Raw genomic sequence first — 25,302 nt, 5'->3', positions numbered from 1 at the left:
ACGACGCGCCGCACTTTCGGCAAACGCGCGCTGTCAAATCCCATACTGTGCGTTTTGTTTTTGTTAATCTTCTTCTTCGAATTGCATGGCATTGTTGCCGGGAATGTTTTTTATTGCACCAAAAGTGCAGAAAATCGCTGGCAACAGTGTCTGCGGCACATTCTGAAATGCCGCGCGGCGTGTACCTTCGAGAGAAACGGACAATATACACGGATGCCAAAGCCTCCCTAAACGTTGGAACGGTAACTTCAACTCACAGGTTTTCGGGCTTGTCTCCGCGGATTTTCGGGCGATTTTATTTACTAGAGCAAACAAAAGTTGGAACGACGTTTTTGATCGCATAAATTACAGATTTGATCATATCGAGTTCTGCAAAGTTTAAGGATATAATTCACTGAAAAAAAATGTCCCGGTTGGTTGAGTTATGCCCGAGAACCAGCGAGTTGAAAGTACCGTTCCATCTTTTTTAATGAAATTTATTTATGTTGATCTTGACGGCATTGTATTGAAATTTATTTCACAAATTGATATCAGCATTTGAAAATTAAGTGACTCTTTAAAACTTAAATTATTTTAATGTGTCTATATATTTGAGTGGTTTTATCTCAAAAATGAAGTTGAGGGTATAGTATATTTTCTCAGCTTAAAGAAAAACTAATATTTTCAGGAAAGGGCTCCTTTGGCCCCTATTTTTTTAATCTTTAAATTATTTGAGAAACAAAAACAATGTTTGCTTGAAGCTCGTTTTTTTTCTCTAAAAATCTAAAATGTTTGCCCATGTTTCTCTTTGGCTCAAGAGATGGTCCCTATTAACATAAAAAAAAAAAAAACAAAAAAAAATACCTACATCTTTGACGATGGATAGTAAACGTGTATTTTATGAAATGTTATGTAATATAAAAATCCGAATTGTGTAACTAATGAAATAAGGAATATATTTTAGACCAAAATATTCATCAAATTTTTTGGTGAATCTTAAAGTATGTATGTATCGTTCGTTTTTTCGTTACTGGTTATTTTTTAATGTTAGACGTTTCACTTGCAAATGAGGTAGTGAAACTGAAATTTTGCACGATAATCCTGAAATTAGGGTTTTTAGTTTCTTTGTACTTAAAAAAATATTGCATGAGAGAGGAGATACAAAATCTTGAGTTTGTTTTAAGTGTCAAAAGGAAATCTTTCGATTAAGATTCTTGGATCACTTATAGGACCAGCTACGGTAATCAGCTAAGATCTGAGATTTTGAATTTGTTTTTTCGCAGAGAATCATTTTTAGACACTTCATTTATAATACATATTTAGTTTTTTGCCTTGTTTCGAAAATCTTATAAAATTGTTAGCAATATTTTTTGTTTAAGTTGTTCCAAAATAGAACTATCGAAGACTACATCTACTTTCAATGCAAATTTGCAAGCACATTTTTAGCTACTTGATACCATCAACAAAAAAATGAAATTGTGTTTGCATTTTGGTACGCATTTTTTAGGATACATTAACTTTGGATACTGTCACTTTATTTTTTAACAGCTTTTAAACTTTTGCAAAACGTAGTTACATGAGTATTAAAAAGTGTACATTCAATTACAGGCTCAAAGTATTGATTTGAATCTGCCGAAATATATAATTCAATATTGAATTGGAAAATATTATGACATTGAAATATAAGTAATAATTTTAAACACAATAATTGTTTGGTTTTGAAGTGTAACAAAAAATGTATGTATATAAGTAAATTCAAATCGCGTATTTTTTTGTTTTTTTTTTTTTTAAGAAAAGATTTTTTTTAAAGGCCACGTGGTCAGCCGTCGACCCCCCCCCCCTCCCCCCCATGGCTTTTCATGGTTTTTTTCGGTCGGATTTCGGACCCCCTCCCCCCCCCCTAAGGAGACCACGTGGTTTATGCACGACCCCTTACCGAACAACTACTGTATATGTCTGTAAGTCTTGCAATCATTGGCTTTCAAAATAATATAATCTAAGTTTCAACGAAAAATTAAATTGTGCGAACATCGAAATTTCAAGCAATGACCCATTTACATTGTTTTGGTTGATTTTACTAATACTCAAAATATGTATTGACATGCTGAAAATGATTATCAACGCAGGAAATAGTAGTTGCAAAATGAAGATTTTTTTGTTGATAAATACGACGAGTGCAGAAAAAACAATCGAATAGCAACACTTTTCAAAATAAATGCTGAATAGTTCTACTTTTCAGCACTTAAATGGGTGCTGAAAAGTTGAACTTTTCAGCACTTGTTTCGAAAAGTAACACCTTCCAAAAAAATTGATTTAAACGATTTATTGACAAAATACATGAAAATTTGACATAAAATTTCACTCAGTGTGTGTTTTTTTGGAATTGCAAAAAATGTTGTATGGAACTCGTTGCAAAACTTGATTTTTTCAGCACTCTTCGTATTTATCCAATTCGGTGAACCTCGTTGGATAAATGTACGACTCGTGCTGAAAAAATCCTCTTTTTGCAACTTGTTGCATAAACTACTATTAAATAGTTTTCAGTTTTTTACACATCCATTTTTGTTTGAATTTTGATGTTGTTGGAAAACTCTGTTTGTTTTCATATTTTTAGGTCAATTTTGAGGAATTTCAATTCCCGAATTTTCAAAAAGTCATATCTGCATAGGAAACCCATAACTCATAGGTTGTTTCAAAAAATTACTCTAGAATTATTCAATTAAATTTAAATTTAGTAATATTTTGCGTAATATAACTTGTGAAAGAACTTATCTGGTTTTTAAAATTTTATATTACATAGGTATAAGGATTTTTTTTTATTTATAGCGACCACGTCATACGACCATTCAAAAACTTACACAAACTTTTTATCTCCTTTCCCCAACAAAAAAACGACGTGAACTCTGCTGCAGAGCAACAGCACACAGCAGGCACGAACGGAATCTCCTTTTTCCTCTCGTCGTCGTCGTCGTCACCGTCAACCGACTCACCAACGCACAAGAGCAAGACGAAGACGACGATGATGATGATGATCAAGGTGTTTGCACTGAAGAAGAGCGAAAGAGATAGTCGGCCAAGATAAGATGATGGCTATCACGGGCTCTCTCGTTCGCACTAGTGGAGAACTTATTCTTTTGGTTCGCTCTTCTTACGATTTTACGTTTACACTTTTTTCCAAGAATGAACACACACACTAACCAGCAATAATAACAACAACAACAACACAAAGATATGTGGTCCAGAATGTTGGCCAGTCACGTAAGGGCGAGAGAGGATGCACAGAACTTTGCAGATTCTTTTTTTGTGAAACACAGTTTGTTGTAACAACTCACGATCAAAATTTTCACCAGGTTTCAAAATAAAATTTCGAGTAAATTGGCGCGACGCGATTCGCCAAAAAACGGATCCAAGAAGGCGACGAGAACACGCACGACCGAACGCGCGCGCACACGACCAAACAGAACCGAAACACAAACACAACTGACGAAGTTTTTGAACCAGCAGACTCGGGTCAGGCAGGAAAAGAAAAACATAAAAAGAGAAGCCAACCACAGCACAGCCAGCATGAACGCGAGAGGTGAGAGCGTTTAGAGAGAAAATTCTCTCCAGATGACGGAGGGAGCACGGTGAAGCCGTTGGTAGTTCGGTAAATATTTTTTTTCCGTTTTTTCCTCAAGTTTAAATTTATGGATCCAAGATGAGCAATTCTCTACGAAATCGATCTTTTTTCTTCAATTTAAATTTTTATATTTTTTTATCCGACTGAAACTTTTTTGGTGCCTTCGGTATGCCCAAAGAAGCCATTTTGCATCATTAGTTTGTCCATATAATTTTTCATACAAATTTGGCAGCTGTCCATACAAAAATGATGTATGAAAATAATTGTAAAAAAATAGTAAATAATTGTAAGGGCGTAATATTGAAAGTTTGGCCTTTTTGAAATGTTAGAGTTGATTTGAAAATTTTGGAAATATTGTTTTCGAAAAGATCGGAAAATTTCACAAATGTTTCATATTTTAACATTGTAAATCGGACCATTAGTTGCTGAGATATCGACATTGAAAAATGGTGGGCTGTTTGTGTGAGACTTAGAAAACATCAATTGGGTCCTAAAATGAAGCTTAGATTGCTGATATTTTTGTTTACAGCGATAAAGCTTATTTTTCTGAGTACAATGACCCTTTGTACGACCACAAAGAGTTTAAAATGGATTTTTAAACCAATTTTGAAAAATTAACCTCGCGGTCCTTCTTGACAGAAAAGCTCCTACTTGACAGCTCGTTCCAAGGGGACCATAGTTGATCCATCGAAAAAATGTTGTCTTGTCAAAAAAAAATTTAGCATTAAAATGAAAAAGAGTGATCACAAATGGTTTTCAATCGTGTTTTTTACCGTTGTACATAAAAATTTACATAGGGCTTTAGTACCCAATTAGCGAGAATTCGAATTAGCAGACATTCGATGTAGCGAAGTTCGAATTGGGTACTAAAGCCCTATGTCATTTTTTATGTACAACGGTAAAAAACACGATTTAAAACCATTTCTGATCACTTTTTTTCATTTTAATGCAAAAAAAAAGTTGACAAGACAACATTTTTTAGATGGTTCAACTATGGTCCCCTTGGAACGAGCTGTCAAGTAGGAGCTTTTCTGTCAAGAAGGACCGCGAGGTTAATTTTTCAAAATTGATTTAAAAATCCATTTTAAACTCTTTGTGGTCGTACAAAGGGTCATTGTACTCAGAAAAATAAGCTTTATCGCTGTAAACAATAATATCAGCAATCTAAGCTTCATTTTAGGACCCAATTAACGATTCCACTCTGGAATTTAGATAGTTCGAATGAATTTCTATAGTTTTATTTCGAAAAGTGCTTAAACAAACACACTCAGATTTTTATGCCGAACTTCAGCAAAGTCCTGCCGGTTTCATGCTTTTGCACGCAGAAAAATCAAGCTGGTTTGAATCAAAAAATATTTTGTTGTTTTAACTTGAGGATTTTTTGTTGAAATAACCCTCAAAACCAATCGAAACAACTCAAAATCTTGAGTTGAAATTACGTGATGTAATTTGTCAAACTTTTTTGGAAACAACAACAATTTATGCCTCGAGCGAATCGCGAAATTTGAATAGGTAGATCCAGGGTGATTTCAAAGCGACCCAGAACCAGGCCGACTCAACACGGACAATTGAAATGCCGATACTGCCACCACCAGAAGTTCTTCAGCATGTCACTTGCAAGGCGGAGAACTAACCCAGTTTATCAGATTTATCGGTACATTTTTGGTAAGCGCCTTAGGATTCTACTTAAAATTGTCTTTTCTTACGTTTTTCCCATCCTTGCAGACCTTTGCGTAAAACAGCATAACCACTATCTGGAAGCCAGTGCCAACATGGCCGCTCAACGCGGGGAGGCAAATTTGCAAACTTGTTGGTTCAAACAGAGGTGACAGTATCAACGACGACGGCGAAATAGATCACGGCATCACGGGCCAAATTTACTGCAACATTTGGACATTATTTGGAATTTTTAATAAAGTTTAAATGTCAATAAAACTACAATTTTTATTTAAATTCAACATTTTGTTGATTCAATTCAAGGATCTTAACCTTAATATGAAAAATATCTCGAGTTGTTTCAAAAACAAAACCGACGTTGATTCAACAAAATTTTGATTTGAACGCGGCTTCTGTCAAATTTTGATCAACAAAAAAGAGGGTAGGTTCAACAAAAAAAAACTGCATTCAATCAACCAAATGTCTCGATTTAAAATAACAAAATTGGAGAGTTGATTCAATGCAAAAAATTTGTTGACTATATTCATCAAAATATGTTGTTGAATCAAACCTCATACAGACTGATTCTACGAAATATTTTTCTGCGTGTGACAGCTGTCAGTCGTCCCAATTTGAACGCAGTTTCATTCGAATTATACTGAACTCTCCGCTAAAAATGACAGTTAATTTGCCAAAAAACAGATGTTATGTTTTCGGAAGAATTCTGCCGAACTTGAACATCAAAAATGAGTGTGTAGGAAAACCAATAAGGCATTTTGGGCCAAGTGGAACAAAATATTTAACTCAAAAAAGACAAACTCCTCGACACAGTGTCCTGATGCAAACAATCGTTGAGCTCTAGCTGCCACAGTCCCTGCGAAATATGTTGGCTGACATATCGGGCGGCCAGTTTTAAAAACAACTAGAAGTCGCATGACAAAAAAAATCGCTAGAAAGAGATAGAAAATAACCTGGTAAATTTGGTTGTCTGGCGCAAAAGGACGTCTGTCATGCAGTTCAAACACACTTGGTACCGTAATCTGGGGCGAATCGGGACTACAGTCTGAATAGGGACAGCCGTTTTTAGAGCACATAAAGCTTTTAAATTTGGAAATGGATGTACACATTTTGTTGGTCTGAGTCTATTCTATCCAAAACCAACCAGAAAAATCTAAATATTGTGCTTCAACATGGTTAAAACTGCTGTCCCAATTCGCCCCATGTGTCCCGATTGACCCCAGTTTACGGTACACTTCTTTTAGCCAGGTTTTGCGTAAAGGCTAGTATGCAGATCGGAAGGAAAGGGGTCAGGAAACAGCTTTACGAACAGCAGAACAAAGGAGAGGGAGCGATTTCTTGGGGCTTTTCTTCACCCTCTCTGACTCGCTTGCGCTGCTGCTGTTGCTCATTTGATTTTTTTTTCTTGACCGATTCCTTCCGAAGTGCGTATACAGCTTAACGCCAGACGAATCTGGTGAAAGTCGGGCGGTATTACTGACAGCTGTCTGCTTGGCTGTCTTGCAAAAAAAAACAATCGGTTCAATCGGTTGATCGATGACGGTTGACCGTGCATGATCGGTTTGTTAAATATTCGCCAAAATGAGGCCAGGAATCTTGGGCTCTTCTGGGGAAATTCTGCCAGACGGATGACTGACGCAAGCCCCCATGGGAACGCCGAAATTGCGCCCGCCGTTCCCGACCTGGAGTTTTCAAAATTTCTTGCAATGCAATGTCAAAGGGCGTAGTGGGATTGTAAACAAAGATTGTTTTCCATTTGACATGTGAGCAAGATACACTCTTTGTTTACAAGCCCACTACGGCCGTTTAGCTAGATTTTTGAAAATTAAAATTTTAAAACTCCAAAAACTTTATGAAACAAACAAATAAAAATACTTTTTTTCGAATAGCGAGTTTGCACTGTACATTTTCTAGAATGTAAAGGAGCGACATCCCTCGTTCGTTTTTGCGCACTCTGATGTCAATTTGACACAAACGCTTTGCCATTTCTGTCAATCATGATTGCTGTCATTGCGCAAACGCTTCAGAATGACAGACGGAGAAAAACGCACTCATCATGTTTCTGGTAACTTTTCTCGGCACTATCATTTGAAAATGGTGTGTTAATAAATTTGTAAGACTGAAACTACTGAAATTTTACAGATTTCAGTAAATATTCATATATTATGGCATTTGATACGATTAAATTCACCGATTGATGAAGATTTTTTTTTAAATTTCGACCATTATCACCTGCAGCTAATCAAAAACATGACTAACGGGATACGCCTTTTCACAAACCCTCTCCGATTTCGCCCATCTTTTTCTCCAGCCAGAAGAAGAAGAGTTGTCTCGTCTGCTCTCTCGTTCTCTCTCTCCCCGTCCGCGAAGGAATCGTCCAGTCAGTGCAGCAGCAGTGTCGTGTCGTGTCAAAGATTTTCTCGTCGGCCAAGAGGCAGGAAGTGCTCCGGAGTGTGCTGTTCCGTGGAACTCTGTAAGGGAGGAAAGAAAAAAAAAAGTTGATTCGTGGAAGCGATTCGTCGTCCGCCTCGTTACGGATCCAAGAGTGCCGTGTGGTCTGCCCCGCCGGAAAGTGTAGCCAAGTTTTGTTTTTTCTCGCGTAAGGAGAAAGTAGCCGCAGCAGAACCATGGATGAGGAGTACGACGCCATTGTCCTCGGCACTGGGCTGAAGGAGTGCATCCTCAGCGGAATGTTGTCCGTGTCGGGCAAGAAGGTGCTCCATATCGACCGCAATAAGTACTACGGCGGCGAGTCCGCCTCGATTACGCCCCTCGAGGATCTGTTCTCGCGGTTTGGCGTCGAGCTGCCCGAGGGCAAGTATGGCCGCGGCCGGGACTGGAACGTCGACCTCATACCCAAGTTCCTGATGGCCAACGGGCTGCTGGTCAAGCTGCTGATCCACACGGGCGTGACCCGTTATCTCGAGTTCAAGTCCGTCGAGGGCAGCTACGTCTACAAGGGGGGCAAGATCTCGAAGGTTCCCGTCGACCAGAAGGAGGCCCTCGCGTCCGACCTGATGGGTAAGTTCGTTTCGCTGCGTGTCAATTCGTCCAAAGGTTGTCGAAATTTCCGCTGGTCGGAAGAAAATTTTCTCCTCTTGCTCCATTGTTGTAATCATCGTCATCATCGAGGTTGACTGATGACGACGATGATGACGGCAGCAGCAGCAGCAACCCCACTGACACTGACAGCTCCTGCCCCCACCCAGCTGTCATCGGTGCTGTGGCAGCAGGTTGGTCAAAAAAAGATGGAAAAGTTGGCAGAAAAGCGCAAGAGAAGGGAAATCGGCTGACTGGCTGGTTTGCGACGTTTCGCGAGAGGGTCAGCCAGCGGATTGTTGATACTTTTGAGGAGGGTGGAGTTAGTGGGTGGGTGGACCTTCAAAAATGATGGGGATTTTGCAACGGAAGTTTTTCTCGTGAATCATTCAGTTCTTTGACGTCTCGGTTCAGTTTGAAATTAAACATCAATAAAAATTGCAAACAAAGCCGTTTTTGGATCGGTTCTATTAAACTTGCACATAAGACAAGATGAGGGAAATTTGTATGTAGAAATGAAATACAAAAACGTTTTCCAATACAAATTTAAAACGCATTGATTTGCTTTGCACTTACCTCCCTAAATTTAAGGATGTTGGTTTGTGGCCTGATACTGAAAAATGGCTGGATAATTTGTAAACATTTTTATACCAGCCAGTAGTCACCTTCAAAAAAAAAAAAAACTCGATGAATATCTGTACCAAAATGAATCTGCATTTGCTGGTTGCAGGCCATGGATTGATACCTAAGAGCATGAAATGGCACTGACCTTGTTGCGTGCTCTTTGGTTGATGTCCAGGTAAGGAACATCCTGGAAGGTACGCAACTAACTACGTCCGTAGTTCTGTTAGATCATTCGAATTATCTTGATCAGAACAGTACAGCTTTGGTTCCTTCCAAGTGTCCTATTTTCTTACCTCTACGTTGGCATGGTTTTCGTGATGACCTAGCTGGTGGCCTGTGGAACGGCTCGTAAACCTTTGATCACCGCGGTTCAGAGTCGAGACGGCTGAAAGAAAGGGGTGCGACAATGTGGGAAAGGGAAGTCATTTGTGATTGTAGACGGTATTGTTTTGATTCGCGGTATGTTGAGTCAACTGCAGTGGATGTACCTGAAACAGAACGGGGTTTCTCTTCTTTCCATTTTGATCTACCATCTATCTTCTATATTTTATTTTGTTTACAGATTTTCTTAAACGGCATCTGATTATTATCCGCCATTTTATTAACCTTTGGTTATCTTATCTTTCACTCTTCTTTCAACTTTGTGGTGATCCGCGAGAGTCAAGTAAAGCACTTGTGTTAAGAATGCTAGTCGCGAGGAGACTGACGCTCTCGAGACAAGCCGTGTGTGCGCGAACCCGAACAGAGAGTGCGCGAGTGTTAGTAGCATCGTATGTTCAGCAACAAGAAATAAGAGTGTTAATAGAGTTGTCTACCACATCCCCCTTTTTTACCAATTCTTTATGTAAACTAATGTCAAAAACATAAACAATGACTTTTACATCCCGCCATTTGGCATGCATGATTTTTAAAACCCGCCAAACAAATCGCAGCAAACTGGGGGTTGCGAAGCGAAAAACTTGTATTTTTTTTGTTTTTGACGGAAGTGGTGCAGTATCGTCGGAAGATTTATTTTCCGGCTAATTCACATTTAGCCAGATCGGAGTTTGGAGGAAATTCTGCTGCCCGGAGTCCAGCCAGTGTCGCAGCATTAAGGTTAGTTGACAGAATTTTCCCTTTTATATATATTTTTAACAAATTGCTCATTTGGTTCACAGGCCGTCAAAAATCCGAAACGCAGAATAACCCGGACCTACGATTCGTTTTGGCTGTCCAGATAGGAGACTATTTGCATTCTAAAAAGTGAGAGTTGCTGTTCCACACAAAATGTTTATAAAAAATTACCGGATACTCAATTTAAAATATAAGAAAACAATACTACTTACTATTCAAGTCGTTGTTTCTAAAAAGATCTCCTACGTAAAACGTTGTAACACCGTTCTATAATGTAATTAATCTTTGATTAACAAGTAAAACTCGTAGAATCTTATTATTTATGTGATTCAAAATCCTGAAATGAATCGCGTTCAGTTTTGAAAAAAATCCGTATTTATTTTTAATTTGAAGCCGTCAACCAGTTCTACGGAAATCTGAATGAATTCTCTGTATTCAATCCAGATTTACAAATATTTTCACCACAATTAATCAGCCAGTAAAGGATTATTTTTACCTAAAGAAAATGTATCTCAAAATGTATATAACAATCATTGATTAATGACGATTTCAATAACGTTCACGTCACGTTAATGTAAAAATATATGTGGGTAAATCCAAGGTAAGTCCGTTAAATTGTCATCATTTCCTTTTTTGTTTAGCGGCAACCAAATAAAAGACAAAAAAACAGTATTTTTTTTATTTTTCAAGTATTTGCAACAAAGTTTCAACGTTCTTAAAACGTGAATTTTTTAGGGCAATTCTTTATGTAAACTAATGTCAAAAACATAAACAATGACTTTTATATCCCGCCGTTTGGCATGCATGATTTTTAAAACCCGCCAAACAAATCGCAGCAAAGTGGGGGTTGCGAAGCGAAAAACTTGTAATTTCTTTTTTGGTTTTGACGGAAGTGGCGGAGTTTCGTCGGAGGATTTATTTTCCGGCTAAATGTGAACCAGATCGGAGTTTGGAGAAAATTCTGCTGCCCAGTGGCCAGCCAGTGTCGCAGCGTTAAGGTTAGTTGACAGAATTTTCCTTCTTATATATATTTTTAACAATTTGCTCATTTGGTTCACAGGCCGTCAAAAATCCGAAACGCAGAATAATTCAGTTTGCCCCACAAGATGATTGGAAATGTTCTTTTCGCATGTGATGAATTAATTTCGCTTGCGATGTATATTGCCCTAAAAAATTCACGTTTTAAGAACGTTGAAACTTTGTTGCAAATACTTGAAAAATAAAAAAAATACTGTTTTTTTGTCTTTTATTTGGTTGCCGCTAAACAAAAAAGGAAATGATGACAATTTAACGGACTTACCTTGGATTTACCCACATATATTTTTACATTAACGTGACGTGAACGTTATTGAAATCGTCATTAATCAATGATTGTTATATACATTTTGAGATACATTTTCTTTAGGTAAAAATAATCCTTTACTGACTGATTAATTGTGGTGAAAATATTTGTAAATCTGGATTGAATACAGAGAATTCATTCAGATTTCCGTAGAACTGGTTGACGGCTTCAAATTAAAAATAAATACGGATTTTTTTCAAAACTGAACGCGATTCATTTCAGGATTTTGAATCACATAAATAATAAGATTCTACGAGTTTTACTTGTTAATCAAAGATTAATTACATTATAGAACGGTGTTACAACGTTTTACGTAGGAGATCTTTTTAGAAACAACGACTTGAATAGTAAGTAGTATTGTTTTCTTATATTTTAAATTGAGTATCCGGTAATTTTTTATAAACATTTTGTGTGGAACAGCAACTCTCACTTTTTAGAATGCAAATAGTCTCCTATCTGGACAGCCAAAACGAATCGTAGGTCCGGGTTATTCTGCGTTTCGGATTTTTGACGGCCTGTGAACCAAATGAGCAATTTGTTAAAAATATATATAAAAGGGAAAATTCTGTCAACTAACCTTAATGCTGCGACACTGGCTGGACTCCGGGCAGCAGAATTTCCTCCAAACTCCGATCTGGCTAAATGTGAATTAGCCGGAAAATAAATCTTCCGACGATACTGCACCACTTCCGTCAAAAACAAAAAAAATACAAGTTTTTCGCTTCGCAACCCCCAGTTTGCTGCGATTTGTTTGGCGGGTTTTAAAAATCATGCATGCCAAACGGCGGGATATAAAAGTCATTGTTTATGTTTTTGACATTAGTTTACATAAAGAATTGATGTATTTAATCGTGATCAACCTTATTTATTTAAACATTATTTTACACGGTTCTGGTTAGTGTACAGTTAACAATAAACGATACTTATCTGGAAGGGCTAAACATGGTGACCGGTTTGGGAGCACGCGATGATCGTCTAACTTCCGGAAATGCTGCATCTCCGGGTGATTCCGTGTTTGGGGAATCGGTGTCACTCAGGGCGTTCTCCGGCTCATTCATCTCGTACTCAACGGTTGGTTCACATTTCTTCAGGTGTACAACATTTCGATCGTACGTCTTTCCGGATTCCTGCGACTGGATGGTAACATTCGAGCCATTTCTATCAACCACGGTAAACTTCTCTTTCAAGAAATTGGTAGATAGTTTGTTCGAAGGGAGCAGGTTTTTCAAAAGTACAATGTCACCAACAGAGATATCACTTGGTCTGGCTCGTCGCGTTTCATCTTCTCTTTCCTTTTGAACCATTTTCTTCGACGTGTCCTGATCTCTGAAATCCGTACATGGGGGAGTACTCGCAAGATCCTCAAGTTGTGGTAGCTTAGAACGCAGCTTTCTTCCTTGTAGCAGTTCGCTTGGTGGTTTTCCGGTGATCGTGTGTGGGTTGTTGTTATACAGATTCAGATACTGGTCCAGTTCGACTTTCCAATCCTCGTGAATGGCATGAGATATCTTCATTCGCTTAAGTAGGGACCTGTTCTGCCTTTCCACCTCGCCGTTGGCTTGTGGCCAGTACGGGGAAGTGTGATTGAGGTGGATACCGTTGGTGTTACAAAAGTCCTTGAACTCTGACGATACGAACTGCTTTGCGTTGTCAAGCGTTATAGTACGCGGGGCACCCCAAGTCCGAAAGATCCGCTTTAGACGGTTGATAGTCTCCTGTGCAGTGATCCGAGTCATTATCTCAACTTCCATGTACCGGCTGTAGTAGTCGATTACTACCAACAAATAATGTCCTGTCGGCATTGGCCCGAGGAAATCAATCGCAATATCGATCCACGGTTTTTCCGGTAGCAGACGGCGCGTCATCGGTTCTGGAGGGTCCGATGCTTGAACCAAGCGACAACCTTCACAGCGATCGCAAGTTTTGACGGCATCCCGATCTACTCCAGGCCACCAGCAGCGTTCGCGTAATCTCCTCTTCATCATCGATTGGCCGGGATGCCCTTCGTGCGCCAATTCGCACATCCTAGAGCGCAATGAGCTTGGTATTACGAGTTTCGTACCACGCATGATCAACTTGTTGATGTAAGAAAACTCCAAACGAAAAGGCTTGTACGGCTTCAGCTCTTCCTTGTCCCAATTACCACCGGTGATGGCAGCGATTAGTATTTGGAGCTCTTTATCACCCTCAGTTGCCGAGATCACTTCCGAGATGTCGATTGCGGCGGACTCCTGAATGGCGCGAATGACATCTTCAGTTTCCGCGTCAAAATCCGGGTCATTTCCAGCTGCTGACAAGGACGAAATCGATTGCACCACAGCTCGCCTGATATACACTTCCGATTCTTCGGTCCAGTTGGGGTCCTCCACGTGTGATGCTAATCGAGACAGGCAGTCAGCCAAGTTCGCGGATCCTTTTCTGTAGACAACTTTGAATTTGAACGCTTGTAATCGTAGAAGCCATCGCTCAATCCTTGCCGTCGGCTTTGATGTTGTTGAGAATAGAGTCTCAAGGGGACGATGATCGGTCTCCAGCTCAAAGATGATGCCCAGCAAATAGATTTTGAATCGCTCAACCGCCCATACGATCCCCAAGGCTTCCTTCTCGATCGGTGGGTAAGCTTTTTCAGTGTTGGTCAAACTTTTTGAGGCAAAGCTTATAACTCGGGGGCGACAGTTCTTAAATTGGATTAAGACAGCGCCCAATCCGACCGCTGAGGCGTCAGTGACAACAAGTGTTCGGTCCTTTGGATCATAGTATCCCAAGCTCTCTGCAGAACCAAGTAGTGCTTTCACCTTGTCAAAAGATACTTGATGGTCCTTCCTCCATTCAAAGCTTGATTCCATCTTCAGAAGTTGTCTGAGTGGATAGTTGACGGTGGTCAAATCGGGAATAAATCGGGAAACATATGTAACAAGTCCAAGAAAGCTTCTTAGCTCTTCTTTAGTGTTCGGTGCTCTGCAGGCCTGGATCGCTTTTATCTTCACTTCGCTTGGTGATACTCCATCGGCAGACAGCTTGTGCCCCAGAAAATCAACTTCCCGCTGTTTGAATAGGCACTTGTGATCGTTCAACAAAATGTCATAGCTGTGCAAAACTTGGAGTACTTGCTTAACCGCTGCGTCGTGGTCTTCCTCCGTTGCCCCAAAAATCAAAATGTCGTCAATAAACACCACAGAGTTCTTGCACCCAACCAAAATGCTCTCCATCAGGTTTTGATACAGCTCGGGAGCACAGTTTACACCGAATAGTAAACGTTTATATCTGAACAACCCCCAGTTAGTGATGAAGGTCGTCACATCCCGGCAGTCCTCGGAGAGTTCCACTTGATGGAACGCCTGTTTGATATCGAGCGTTGTAAAGAACTTTGCATTCCGAAATCTCGAAACGAGGTCCTCGAAAACAGGTAGCGGATGGTTGAGTCTTTGGATGGCTTGATTTGCCCTTCTCATGTCAATGCACAAACGTAACTCGCCGTTATCTTTCAGAATGGGCACAAGGGGTGAAACCCACGACGTCGGCCTTGTTACTCGTTCGATGATATCCATCTTCAACAACTCGTTCAGCTTCTCCTCGACCTTATCCAGCAACGGTATGGGACAACGGCGCAGTGGTTGGATTATTGGCGGGACAGTTCTGTCGACGGGGATGTTCAACTTGATTCCTCTAATTTTTGGAAAGGCCTTGGATGTTCTATCAACCTTCCGGACTACCTCAGAATGGGTGCTCGGAAGCCCAATCTTCAGGATGCCCAGTTTCTGTGCTGTCTGCTTGCCGAGTAGTGGTTGTTGCCCTTTCTCAATCACGTAGAAAGTAGTTGTCGTTCGTAGAATCTGTCCATTATCATCGACCTCCAGCTTTGCATCGAAGGTTGTGAGCAATTTCAGCGGAATTCGTCCGTAGGCCAAGAACCGCTTGTCAGAATCCAGTCGCTCGTTCGTGATGTTGACGTCCCTCAACTTCATCAACTCCCAAGTAGTATCGTCAATGAGATTGTGTTTGGATCCTGAATCGACCAGCATATCGATCTGGACGCCCCCAACGTGACAACGAATGACTTCATCATTGTCAAACCCGACATTGTAGACCGGCAAGTCTTCAGGTTCTTCATCAGTCTGTTCGCGTACATTGTACACATCCCGGGGCCGTTTAGCAGATCGCTGAGGTTCGCTTCGCTCGATCGAAGAATACGGACGCTTTCGGCCGGCCTATACAATTAGGTTGCCCGCAAACATTAGGAAATCGAATTTTATCCCAAGAAAAGAGTTCAAACTTACCCAATCATCCCTCGATTTGGTGTGACATACTGTTCCGAAATGGCCGACGATTCCGCATCGATTACAGGTTCTGTCCACAGCTGGGCATCGCTCACCCTGCTGGTGCGATTCGTATCCACATCGCGAACATTTGAGCTGGTTTCGCCGTCCTCTGTATTGCCGCGCATCAGGTCTGCTTGGGTAACTCCTCGAGTGTTCTGGTTTACTCCTGTTCACCGTCAAACGGTTGACATCGTGATTCGAACTTCCTCCGTTCATCTTTGCTGATTGGTAACGCACCGACTGGAACGCGTTCACAGTTTTCAGGGTGTCGTCCAGCGTCAGCGTCTCCTTTTCCAGCAATTTTTGGCGAAGGTCATCCGTCGCAAATCGAATAATCTTGTCGATAATTGCGATTTGTCGACTCTCTGTTTCGGACCTACCAAAGCAAATCTTGTCGGCCTTTTGTTGAACCCTCGAAGCAAATTTCTCGATCGGTTCATCAGCTTCCGGGGCCATCGACCCGAACAGGAATCGTTCGAAGCTGTCATGATGCTTTGGGGAGAAGTGCTCAGTAAGCTTGATCTTTGCTGTTAGATAAGGATTTTCGTCGTCATCTTCTGCATCACTGTCAACATCAGGTAATCCGTAATACGCGCTCTGTAACTCCAGACCACCCATAGCCAACAATTGAATCTTCTTGTTGGTCGGATCTGACACGTTGGCAGCAGCCATAACGTTTTCGAACCACCTGATCCATTGCTTCCACGCGTTTCGAATCTCCGATGCTGGCAAGTGCTTGTACTTGAAATGAGGTAGATTGTATGACGATGGACTGAAGAAGTTCAGATTCGTCACGAGCGGCGGCGGTACGATGGCCGGTGGATCTTCACCGTCTGCCATGTTGGTTAATTATGCTATACCAAACCAGAGTAGAAACACAAAAAAAAAGAAATCACTCATTTTGAATAAAAGACTTATTTCACTACTTTTTCTTAGTATTCTTCCAAGTCTTCTTATTGTCTTTGCTCACTGTTTTTTTCTTCCCCAATATCGTTGTTTTTCTACAGGTAATTCAACCGTAATTTAATCGGTTACAATCAAACAGACACAATAAAATTAGTAAACTAATCATCTCAAATCGAAATTTAATCGATTGACTTTCTATACATTATTTCCTTAACCGTAATTTAATCGGTTTCATTTTCACATTACACATCTTATCACGGACGATCCAACCAACCGTAATTAAATCGGTTACAACAAGCACAAGCCGTAATTTAATCGGCAACAGCATCCATCGAACCGTAATTTAATCGGTTTCATTACAACTGTAACTAAATCGGTAGCTCAAACAAATGTAACCGTAATTTAATCGGTTGCTTTTTAAACATTTTTTTCCATCTCTGCATTTCAGTGCAATTTCACTAACACCACGAAAGATATTCATAAAATCTGCTCACTAATACAACTTCAAAGGGACGCTTTTTTCACTTCCAAAATCAGCCATTTTGTTTTTTCTTTTTCTCTGCAAGCGCGGCTCCAAGCCAAGCCACGGCGTTTTCACAATCTTTTTGCTAGTAAAGAGTCGCATTTTATTACCGCATGCAATTTCACTGCACTTTATGCTTACAGAAAGCATTTTTCTTGTGACCTTGAGCCACGGCACAATCATTTAATTTTTCATTTGGCCTTTCAACCACTGTTTTCACAATCCCCCCTGATTTATTTCTTTTTTTATCATATTGCTATTTATTTTACACACCTTGTACAATCAACACGCGAAAATACTTTTTCGACCGAAATAATAAATTTTCACCTCGTCGCCATGTGGTGATCCGCGAGAGTCAAGTAAAGCACTTGTGTTAAGAATGCTAGTCGCGAGGAGACTGACGCTCTCGAGACAAGCCGTGTGTGCGCGAACCCGAACAGAGAGTGCGCGAGTGTTAGTAGCATCGTATGTTCAGCAACAAGAAATAAGAGTGTTAATAGAGTTGTCTACCACAAACTTTATTTGACCAATTAATACTGCTGCAACTAAGTGTGTAATCTGCCAAATCTATGTTGATTTCTTTATTTATATATCTATTTTTAATAATTTTTCATTTGCTTTATAAGTTGTCATTTATATAATATAAGCTTGTTTGTTATCGATATTTTTAACTAATGTCTATTTCTACATCTACTACATAAAGCTTTTACTTTTAAGTTAAGGTGTTTTTATAGCGACTAATAACGTCTCAACCCTCTTTCCCAATCAGATCGTAAGAATACGCCGTTTGTAAATAGGACAAAGACCTGCTAAAGATGTTGTGGTGATCCGCGAGAGTCAAGTAAAGCACTTGTGTTCAGAATGCTAGTCGCGAGGAGACTGACGCTCTCGAGACAAGCCGTGTGTGCGCGAACCGGAACAGAGAGTGCGCGAGTGTTAGTAGCATCGTATGTTCGGCAACAAGAAATAAGAGTGTTAATAGAGTCGTCAAAATCAAAATCAAACCATCCACATTAACGACCCCCGGGTCTTTTGTGGTCTCTATTGCAAGTTTCTGCTCGAACCTAGGAGTCCGAAGGCTTGAATGGGGAGAGCACCCAAACCTCTTTCTACTCCTAGGAGCCTTTTACCCCAGTGTTTGAACTGACGACCTTTGGATTGCGAGTCCAACCGCCGCCAGCGATTCCACCGGAGTAGGCTTGGTTTGGTGTGTTGTTTGTACTTATGGCATGCAGACGACTCCTACAGCTGGAATGACTTAACGGCCTAACAATAACCAAGGCCGGGACCGACATTTTACTTCCTCATCCGATGGAAGATGTCATAATTGTTTAATTTCAGGAATAAATATTTTCTCAATTATAATCGTGGATAGGCCCTTTGGTTTATCAAACCGAGTTTTTGTAAGTGTGCGTGTTGTCGCCGCACGTCGCAATTCGAGTTGTCAAAATTTCAACAAATCAAAGTGTGGGTCCAAAATAGGTTTAGCGATGTCTCCAAAATACATTCAAAAGGTCCAAAAAGCATCCAAATGTTTTACTTGAAATGCTTATTACTAAGGCTACCAACTGTACGGATTTTTTCCTTACCATACGGATTTTCGAACCTCTTCGCGGATTTTTAACAGGCCGGAATTTGTGTAGGGAATTTTACGCATAATACGGATTTGTACGGAATTTAACAACTTTTTAATCATTGAATTGCTTTTTAGATTTGGTCGAAGCTTTTGTTAACTAGAAATTTTTATTTTTCTGTGAGTTTGATTTAAAACGGGAGAGTTTTCTAGGGTTTCCTCAATTCAAACTTGATTATCAATAATTCTAGAGTTTTTGAACTATTGTCTTTCATATGTTGATAGTGGGAGCGGCTGTGGCTGACTGGTTACGGTGTTCGCTTTGTAAGCGAATGGATCTGGGTTCGATGCCCATCTGCTCCCAACGAGAAAGTTAAGAACACATAAAATTTGAAATTGAACGAAAAATCATAGTCGCTCTAGGCGGGGTTCGAACCCCCGTCTTTGGATTGGTAAGCAAAAATGCTAACCGCTAGGCCATGACGACTTGGTGAGCGTGGATTGGAATTAGGAATACTGTTACAGAGAGCGAGTTGTGGCGCTATAACCACAGCAAATAGTGTCCAGGGCATTCGTGGAAATACAATGTCCCATCCCAGAGGGTCCCGGAGTACCAAACCTTCTTAGCATGGTGCTCCCAACGAACACAACCAAATCTCGGAGCGTATGATGGTGTGTCCCCACGCTTCTTCCTCCCCTGTCGATTCAGAATTGTGTTGTTGTTCGAACACTCAGTGCTCAAACTCAACCCAATTACGAGTCATCTCTGCGATACGGCTTTACGCAGTAGGCCTGGCCGGTTTAACGCTTGTGATGTTTCAATGCATTTCTAATGCAATGGCGCACTACAAATGTTAATAAATGACAAGAAGGGTGCTAGGCGTCATCTAACCTAAGGCACTCTCCAGGATCCCTTCGAAAGATTGGCTGCGCTAGGGTCTGATTAGATTAGATTAGATAGATATTGTCTTTCATATGTTGATAGGACCTTTAAAAAAAACTCTGGAATTGTTCTTTTAGAAATTCCTTACTAAATATATTTATCCATTTCCAAAGGCTTTCTAAAACTTGTTAAAACATTTGAACATTTGAATTAACAAATCTAGAGTTTTTTTAAAGGTCCTATAAAATGTTATGTTTTACATGTTTTAAGACCTTTTCAATAAAAAAAACTCTGGAAAATTGTTCGTGAAAACACTAAAAACGATAAACAAACTTGACATTTCGTAAACTATTAAACGTTTAACAAAAAAAAAATGAAGAACATAATGATTTGATTCAAATTACGGTTTATTTTATGAATACTTTTAAACGTGCAAGTCATAAGCACTCTGATAGCATTTTGCTGTAAAAACGACACAGTTTTATATTTTTAGTTCTCAAATATATTAAATTTAATTTATCTAAATAATACATTGACAGTTTTTTTACACCATGGTGTCATATCGGCAAAGTGTACGGATTTTTGCTCAGCAAGAGTTGGTAGCCTTACTTATTACAATGAAATGGTTAAATTATCTTCTATTTTCAATAGTTCACTCTGTTAAGCATAAATTAAGGCACAAAACAATCCTGAAACGAGCCAAATTAGTTAAACCAAAATTGCAAAATATGTTGATGCTTTGCATAGTAGGTCCAAAATAGGGCCATATACCCTATTTCCAGTTCTTCTTTTTCTATCCCAAGCTCCAAAGGATAAACGTAAGCAAAACAAACGAAACTCTTTGTCTAGTTGGCCTAATGTAAGGGGAAGCTGCAATTACTAGATTGCCATTCGCTTTGTTTACAGGTAAAAATTGATTATAAAATAATGACGTTGAAAAAAAATGATAAAAAATACTGTATTTACACGCCCAAACCGTGGTTCTCCATTCTGAGCCGAGCTTTTCCGGTAATTTCTGTGCAATGTTTTAAATTAATTTGATAAAAATGACTCAATTACAACCATCCCCAACTGCCACATCCGATATCGATCGCACACCTGATTGAGCACCTCCACCAAACAACACACGACACCACACTCTCACTTTGGCAGCGCACACAGAGCGACAAAGTTTCGTAAATTTATTGAATTAAATTGCTTGCTCGCGCTTCGCCTGTTTTCCGTTCTCCCCGGCCCATGGGCTCACAACAGCTGATGTCTCGCGACGACGACACCAACAGCAACAACAACAACAGGTACAATCAAGTGTCGACAAGCGGGTGTGTTTGAATAACTTTGAATAACTTTGTATTCCACTCACCAAATGTGACTTTCATGCACTGTAGCAAAATAGGATGACGACGACAAAGACGCGACACGCACTTGCCTCCCCAAATTTTCTTTTATTGACGCCATCCATGCGGCTGGCGGTGCCATATAGAGACTGACATGGCCTGACCGGCTGGCTGACTAACTGTACGACCGTTGAGTCGAAAAGAAAGTTGATTGACTTTTAACCAGCCCCTCCTCCTCGTCGAGCGTTTCGATAATTTATGTTTTCCCACTCCATCCCCTCTTTTCAGGCATGTTCGAGAAGCGCCGCTTCCGCAACTTCCTCATCTACGCGCAGGACTTTATCCAGGACGACCCGAAGACCTGGAAGGACTTTGACCCGACCAGCAAGACCATGCAGGAGCTGTACGACAAGTTCGGGCTGGACAAGAATACTCAGGACTTTACGGGGCACGCGCTCGCCCTGTACCGCGACGACGACTACCTGGCGGAACCGGCCGTCAAGACCATCAACCGGATCAAGCTGTACTCGGACTCGCTGGCCCGTTACGGCAAGTCGCCGTACCTGTACCCGATGTACGGCCTGGGCGAGCTGCCCCAGGGCTTCGCGCGGCTGTCCGCCATCTACGGCGGCACGTACATGCTGGACAAGCCGATCGACGAGATCGTGTACGACGGCAGCGGCAAGGTCGTGGGGGTGCGCTCCGGCGAGGAAGTGGCCAAGTGTAAACAGGTCTACTGCGATCCCACCTACGTGCCGGAAAAGGTAAGGGGGGCGTTACCGTGGGGTTCTTTCAAATATTAGGTAACTAATTTAAAGGGAGTACAAGCTAGCACCGACTTTGTGGTGGGCAGTTAACGACAGAATGCGCCGGTTGAGAATCAAGGGCCGAGTCTTCAAACTGAGCATCATTACCGTGCACAGGGAAGTAACGCCGATGACAAGGCCGCTTTCTACGCTCAAGTCGGCCAGGAGGAGGAGTTCAGACCGGTTATTGGAAGGTTCAGCGCCCACCAGCAGATGATCGAGAACGACCTACGACTAATCGATTTCGCTACCTCCCGAAACATGGCCATGCGTAGTACCTTCTTCCAGCACAGCCTCCTCTACAAGTACACCTGGAGATCATCAAACGACACGGAGACACAAATCGACCATGTTCTCATCGATGGTCGGCACTTCTCGGACATAATCGACGTCATACCACTACCCGGTGGTGGCAACGCTGCGACATCCCCTTTCCGAGGTCAACAACATCCGACCGCTACGCGCGGGAACTCGAAGCTGCGTTGCCAGACGACGGGTGAGTTCGCCGAAGCCCCTCTGGAGACCTGCTGGAGCCATATGGAAGCAGCCATCATCGCAGCGCCATCGGGTACGTGGACCAAGTTCGACGAAGGAATATCAGGCGATTTGGGACGAGAAGACAGCAGAGCCGGACAAATGGCCGCTGCATAACATCCGTGGGAACAAGGAGTTGACAAACAGCAAACCCATCTCTTCCGGGATAAGAAGCACCGCCTGGTCAGGACATGGAACAGCTGTATTGCTCCAATGAAACGCGTAAGTTCTACAAGAAACTCAGTCAATCTCAGAAAGGCTTCATGCCGCGAGCCGAAATGTACCGGTATAAGGACGGGGGAACCTGGACGGACGAGCGTGAAGTGATCGAAAGGTGGAAGCAGCACTTCGACGAGCCATCAAGAAGCTGATGAACAACAAAGCAGCGGTGTGGAACTCGTCAAGATGGGCCCGTGCAAGCTGGCGGCCTGTCTGCATCGGCTGATATTCAAGATCTGGGATACAGAACAGCTACCGGAGGAGCGGAAAGAGGGAGTGATTTGTCCGATCTACAAGAAGGGGCCAAGTTGGAATGTGAGAACTATTAAGTTATCACTATTCTCTACGCGGCCTACAAAGTGCTGTCTCAGATCATTTTCTGTCGTCTGTCGGAGCGAGCAAAGGATTTCGTTGGGACGTACCAATCCGGTTTCGTGGAGGGGAAATCGCAACGGATCAAATCTTTTTGCTACGCCAAATCCTTCAAAAGTGTCGTGAGTACCAGATCCCGACGCACCATCTGTTGATCGATTTCAAAGGCGCGTATAACCGCGTAGCTATGGAAGATCATGTACAAGACGGACTTTTCTGGGAAGCTGATCAGAATGGTGAAATCAACAATGGATGGGACACGGTACAGCGTGAAGATCTCGGGCAACGGTAAGGCGACGACATCTCCGGGCTCGGTTACAATATTGGGCTTGAAGGTACAATGAAGCGAGCGGGCTTCAACATGCGGGGCACGATTATCAACCGGTCCAGCCAGCTCATCTGCTATGCCGACGACATGGACATTGTAGGCAGGACGTTCGAGGAGGTGGCTAGGAGGTACACCGAATCGAAGAGGGTAGCGGAGAAGGTTGAATTGAGGGTGAATGTGGCGAGTACTGAGTACCTGCTGGCAGGAGGAACCGAGTCCCTTAGAGCTCGCATAGGACCGAGCTTGACGATCCACGGCAACGAGTTCGAGGTTGTGGAGGAGTTTGTGTACCTCGGATCGCTAGTGACGTCAGACAACAACTGCAGCAGGGAAATTCGAAGGCGCACCATCGCTTGAAGTCTACTATGGACTGATCTCGTTTCTCGGCATACAAAGTGTGACATGTACGAAATGCTGATAAGACCGGTCGTCTTCTACGGGCACGAGACGTGGACGATGCTCGAGGAGGACTTGCAAGCGCTTGAAGTTTTCGAACGACGAGTGCTAAGTACGACCTTTGGCGGCGTGCGTGAGAACAATGTATTGAGGAGAAGGATGAACCACGAGCTAGCGCAACTCTACTGCAAGCCAAGTATTAGGATGGCCAAATCCGGTGGACTGATCAGGCCGCAAGAATGCCAGACGCGCCGAATCAGTCAATCAATTAGGTGAAGTTGGTGTTTAATTCAGAACCAAGTCGGAATTGGAAAGAAGCAGCCCGGAAACTAGTAAGATGCCAACGCATCTGGAGACAGTTCGTGGCCCGGGGACTGTTCGAGCAGTAAAAGTAAAGTAAGACTCCAACTCCGACTTGTCAGAAATTGTCTACTACGACTCCGGGTCCTCGAAAAAACTCCGGATCGTATGATAAGTTTTGCAAGCAAGTGATTTAATAAGGCTTTCCTCAGGCTCAAACGATTTTTTTCATCGAAATTTAAATGAATGCTTTGTTACTAAAAAGACTTTAAACTAATCCAATTACCAATTCTCCCGCGCAACACAGGTCCGCATCAAGGGCAAGGTCATCCGGTGCATCTGTCTGCTGGACCACCCGGTCGCCAACACCAAGGACGCCCTCTCGACGCAGATCATCATTCCCCAGAAGCAGGTCGGGCGCCGGTCTGACATCTACGTGTCGCTGATCAGCTCGACGCACCAGGTGTCGGCCAAGGGCTGGTTCATCGGTATGGTGTCGACCACGGTCGAGTCGGACAACCCGGAGGCGGAGATCAAGCCGGGCCTGGACCTGCTCGCGCCGATCGCGCAAAAGTTCGTGTGCGTGTCGGACTACTACGAGCCGACCGACAACGGGCTCGGCTCGCAGGTGTTCATATCCGAGTCGTACGACGCCACCACGCACTTTGAGACCACCTGTCTGGACGTGCTCGACATTTTCAAGCGCGGCACCGGCGAGGACTTTGACTTTTCCAAGATCAAGCAGGAGCTCGGCGATGAGGAGCAGTAAGAGGCAGGGAGGGAAGGTCAAGTCGCGGAACGAGCGCAGTGTGATGAGAGATGTGGGGTAGGAAGAGAAGCATGATGATGAAAGACAGATCGCCACACTCTTCCTTGCAGCGAGAAAGTGGAGGGAAAAAAAGTTTAAACAAGAAGAGAGGACAGCAGCACGACTACTCTCGACAGATTATTAATTACGATTAATATATGGAAAAAAGAAAATCTGCATCTGATACATTATTAATATTTACTGCTATTTTTAGTATCAATAAAAATTTACTTTAAAAACAGCAAACATTATTGTATAACAGACAAACCAAGCTATTGTAAGGTATTTTCCAACAAACAAAAACAGCAAATGAAGCATGAATCGAGACAAACAAAACAAATTGAGAACATCGAAGTATCACCTGGAATCAAGCGAGTTCACTTACCACAGACATGGGTACAATCATTTTCCCCCAACTTCAGTATATCTTATCGAAATGGTATTTTTTGCTTGCTTTTGTTTTAATTAATCGCCGCTGAAATAAAATCAAGCACACACACTCATATTCACGGTACTACTTACAGCCACAATCACACACACACAAACACACTTATTTCAGGTTCATGTTTTTCACGAAACATTCTCACGATCACTAGAAGTTCGACAATTTT

The 25,302-nt window shown here is 41.8% G+C and overlaps 2 protein-coding genes across 2 annotated transcripts; one reads left to right on the top strand and one right to left on the bottom strand.

The window, feature by feature from the left end:
- The first annotated feature begins 7,637 nt into the window (after nucleotides 1-7,637).
- On the top strand, nucleotides 7,638-25,184 carry LOC120425856 (rab GDP dissociation inhibitor alpha). Its single transcript, XM_039590479.2, has 3 exons — nucleotides 7,638-8,293; nucleotides 21,217-21,692; nucleotides 24,191-25,184. Exons 1-3 carry the CDS (start codon nucleotides 7,900-7,902, stop codon nucleotides 24,650-24,652), a joined length of 1,332 nt encoding a protein of 443 aa, XP_039446413.1. The 5' UTR covers nucleotides 7,638-7,899; the 3' UTR covers nucleotides 24,653-25,184.
- On the bottom strand, nucleotides 12,212-17,647 carry LOC120425854 (uncharacterized protein K02A2.6-like). Its single transcript, XM_039590475.2, has 2 exons — nucleotides 15,668-17,647; nucleotides 12,212-15,598 (listed from the first exon to the last, which is right to left on the bottom strand). Exons 1-2 carry the CDS (start codon nucleotides 16,547-16,549, stop codon nucleotides 12,314-12,316), a joined length of 4,167 nt encoding a protein of 1,388 aa, XP_039446409.1. The 5' UTR covers nucleotides 16,550-17,647; the 3' UTR covers nucleotides 12,212-12,313.
- Nucleotides 25,185-25,302: the final 118 nt, after the last annotated feature.

Source organism: Culex pipiens, chromosome 2 (genome assembly GCF_016801865.2).
Source record: "Culex pipiens pallens isolate TS chromosome 2, TS_CPP_V2, whole genome shotgun sequence".
Classification (NCBI taxonomy): domain Eukaryota; kingdom Metazoa; phylum Arthropoda; class Insecta; order Diptera; family Culicidae; genus Culex; species Culex pipiens.
The sequence above is the reverse complement of the archived record's forward strand: the minus strand, read 5'-3'. Positions and strand labels throughout refer to the sequence as shown.

Bases quoted from the DNA above. Each gene is read 5' to 3' on its own strand.
- LOC120425854 (XM_039590475.2), bottom strand. From the start codon at position 16,549: ATGGCAGACGGTGAAGATCCACCGGCCATCGTACCGCCGCCGCTCGTG. The intron at 15,599-15,667 runs GTAAGTTTGAAC...CTAATTGTATAG, and splicing joins CCAAATCGAGGGATGATTGG to GCCGGCCGAAAGCGTCCGTA.
- LOC120425856 (XM_039590479.2), top strand. From the start codon at position 7,900: ATGGATGAGGAGTACGACGCCATTGTCCTCGGCACTGGGCTGAAGGAG. The intron at 8,294-21,216 runs GTAAGTTCGTTT...CCCTCTTTTCAG, and splicing joins CCTCGCGTCCGACCTGATGG to GCATGTTCGAGAAGCGCCGC. The intron at 21,693-24,190 runs GTAAGGGGGGCG...CGCGCAACACAG, and splicing joins CCACCTACGTGCCGGAAAAG to GTCCGCATCAAGGGCAAGGT.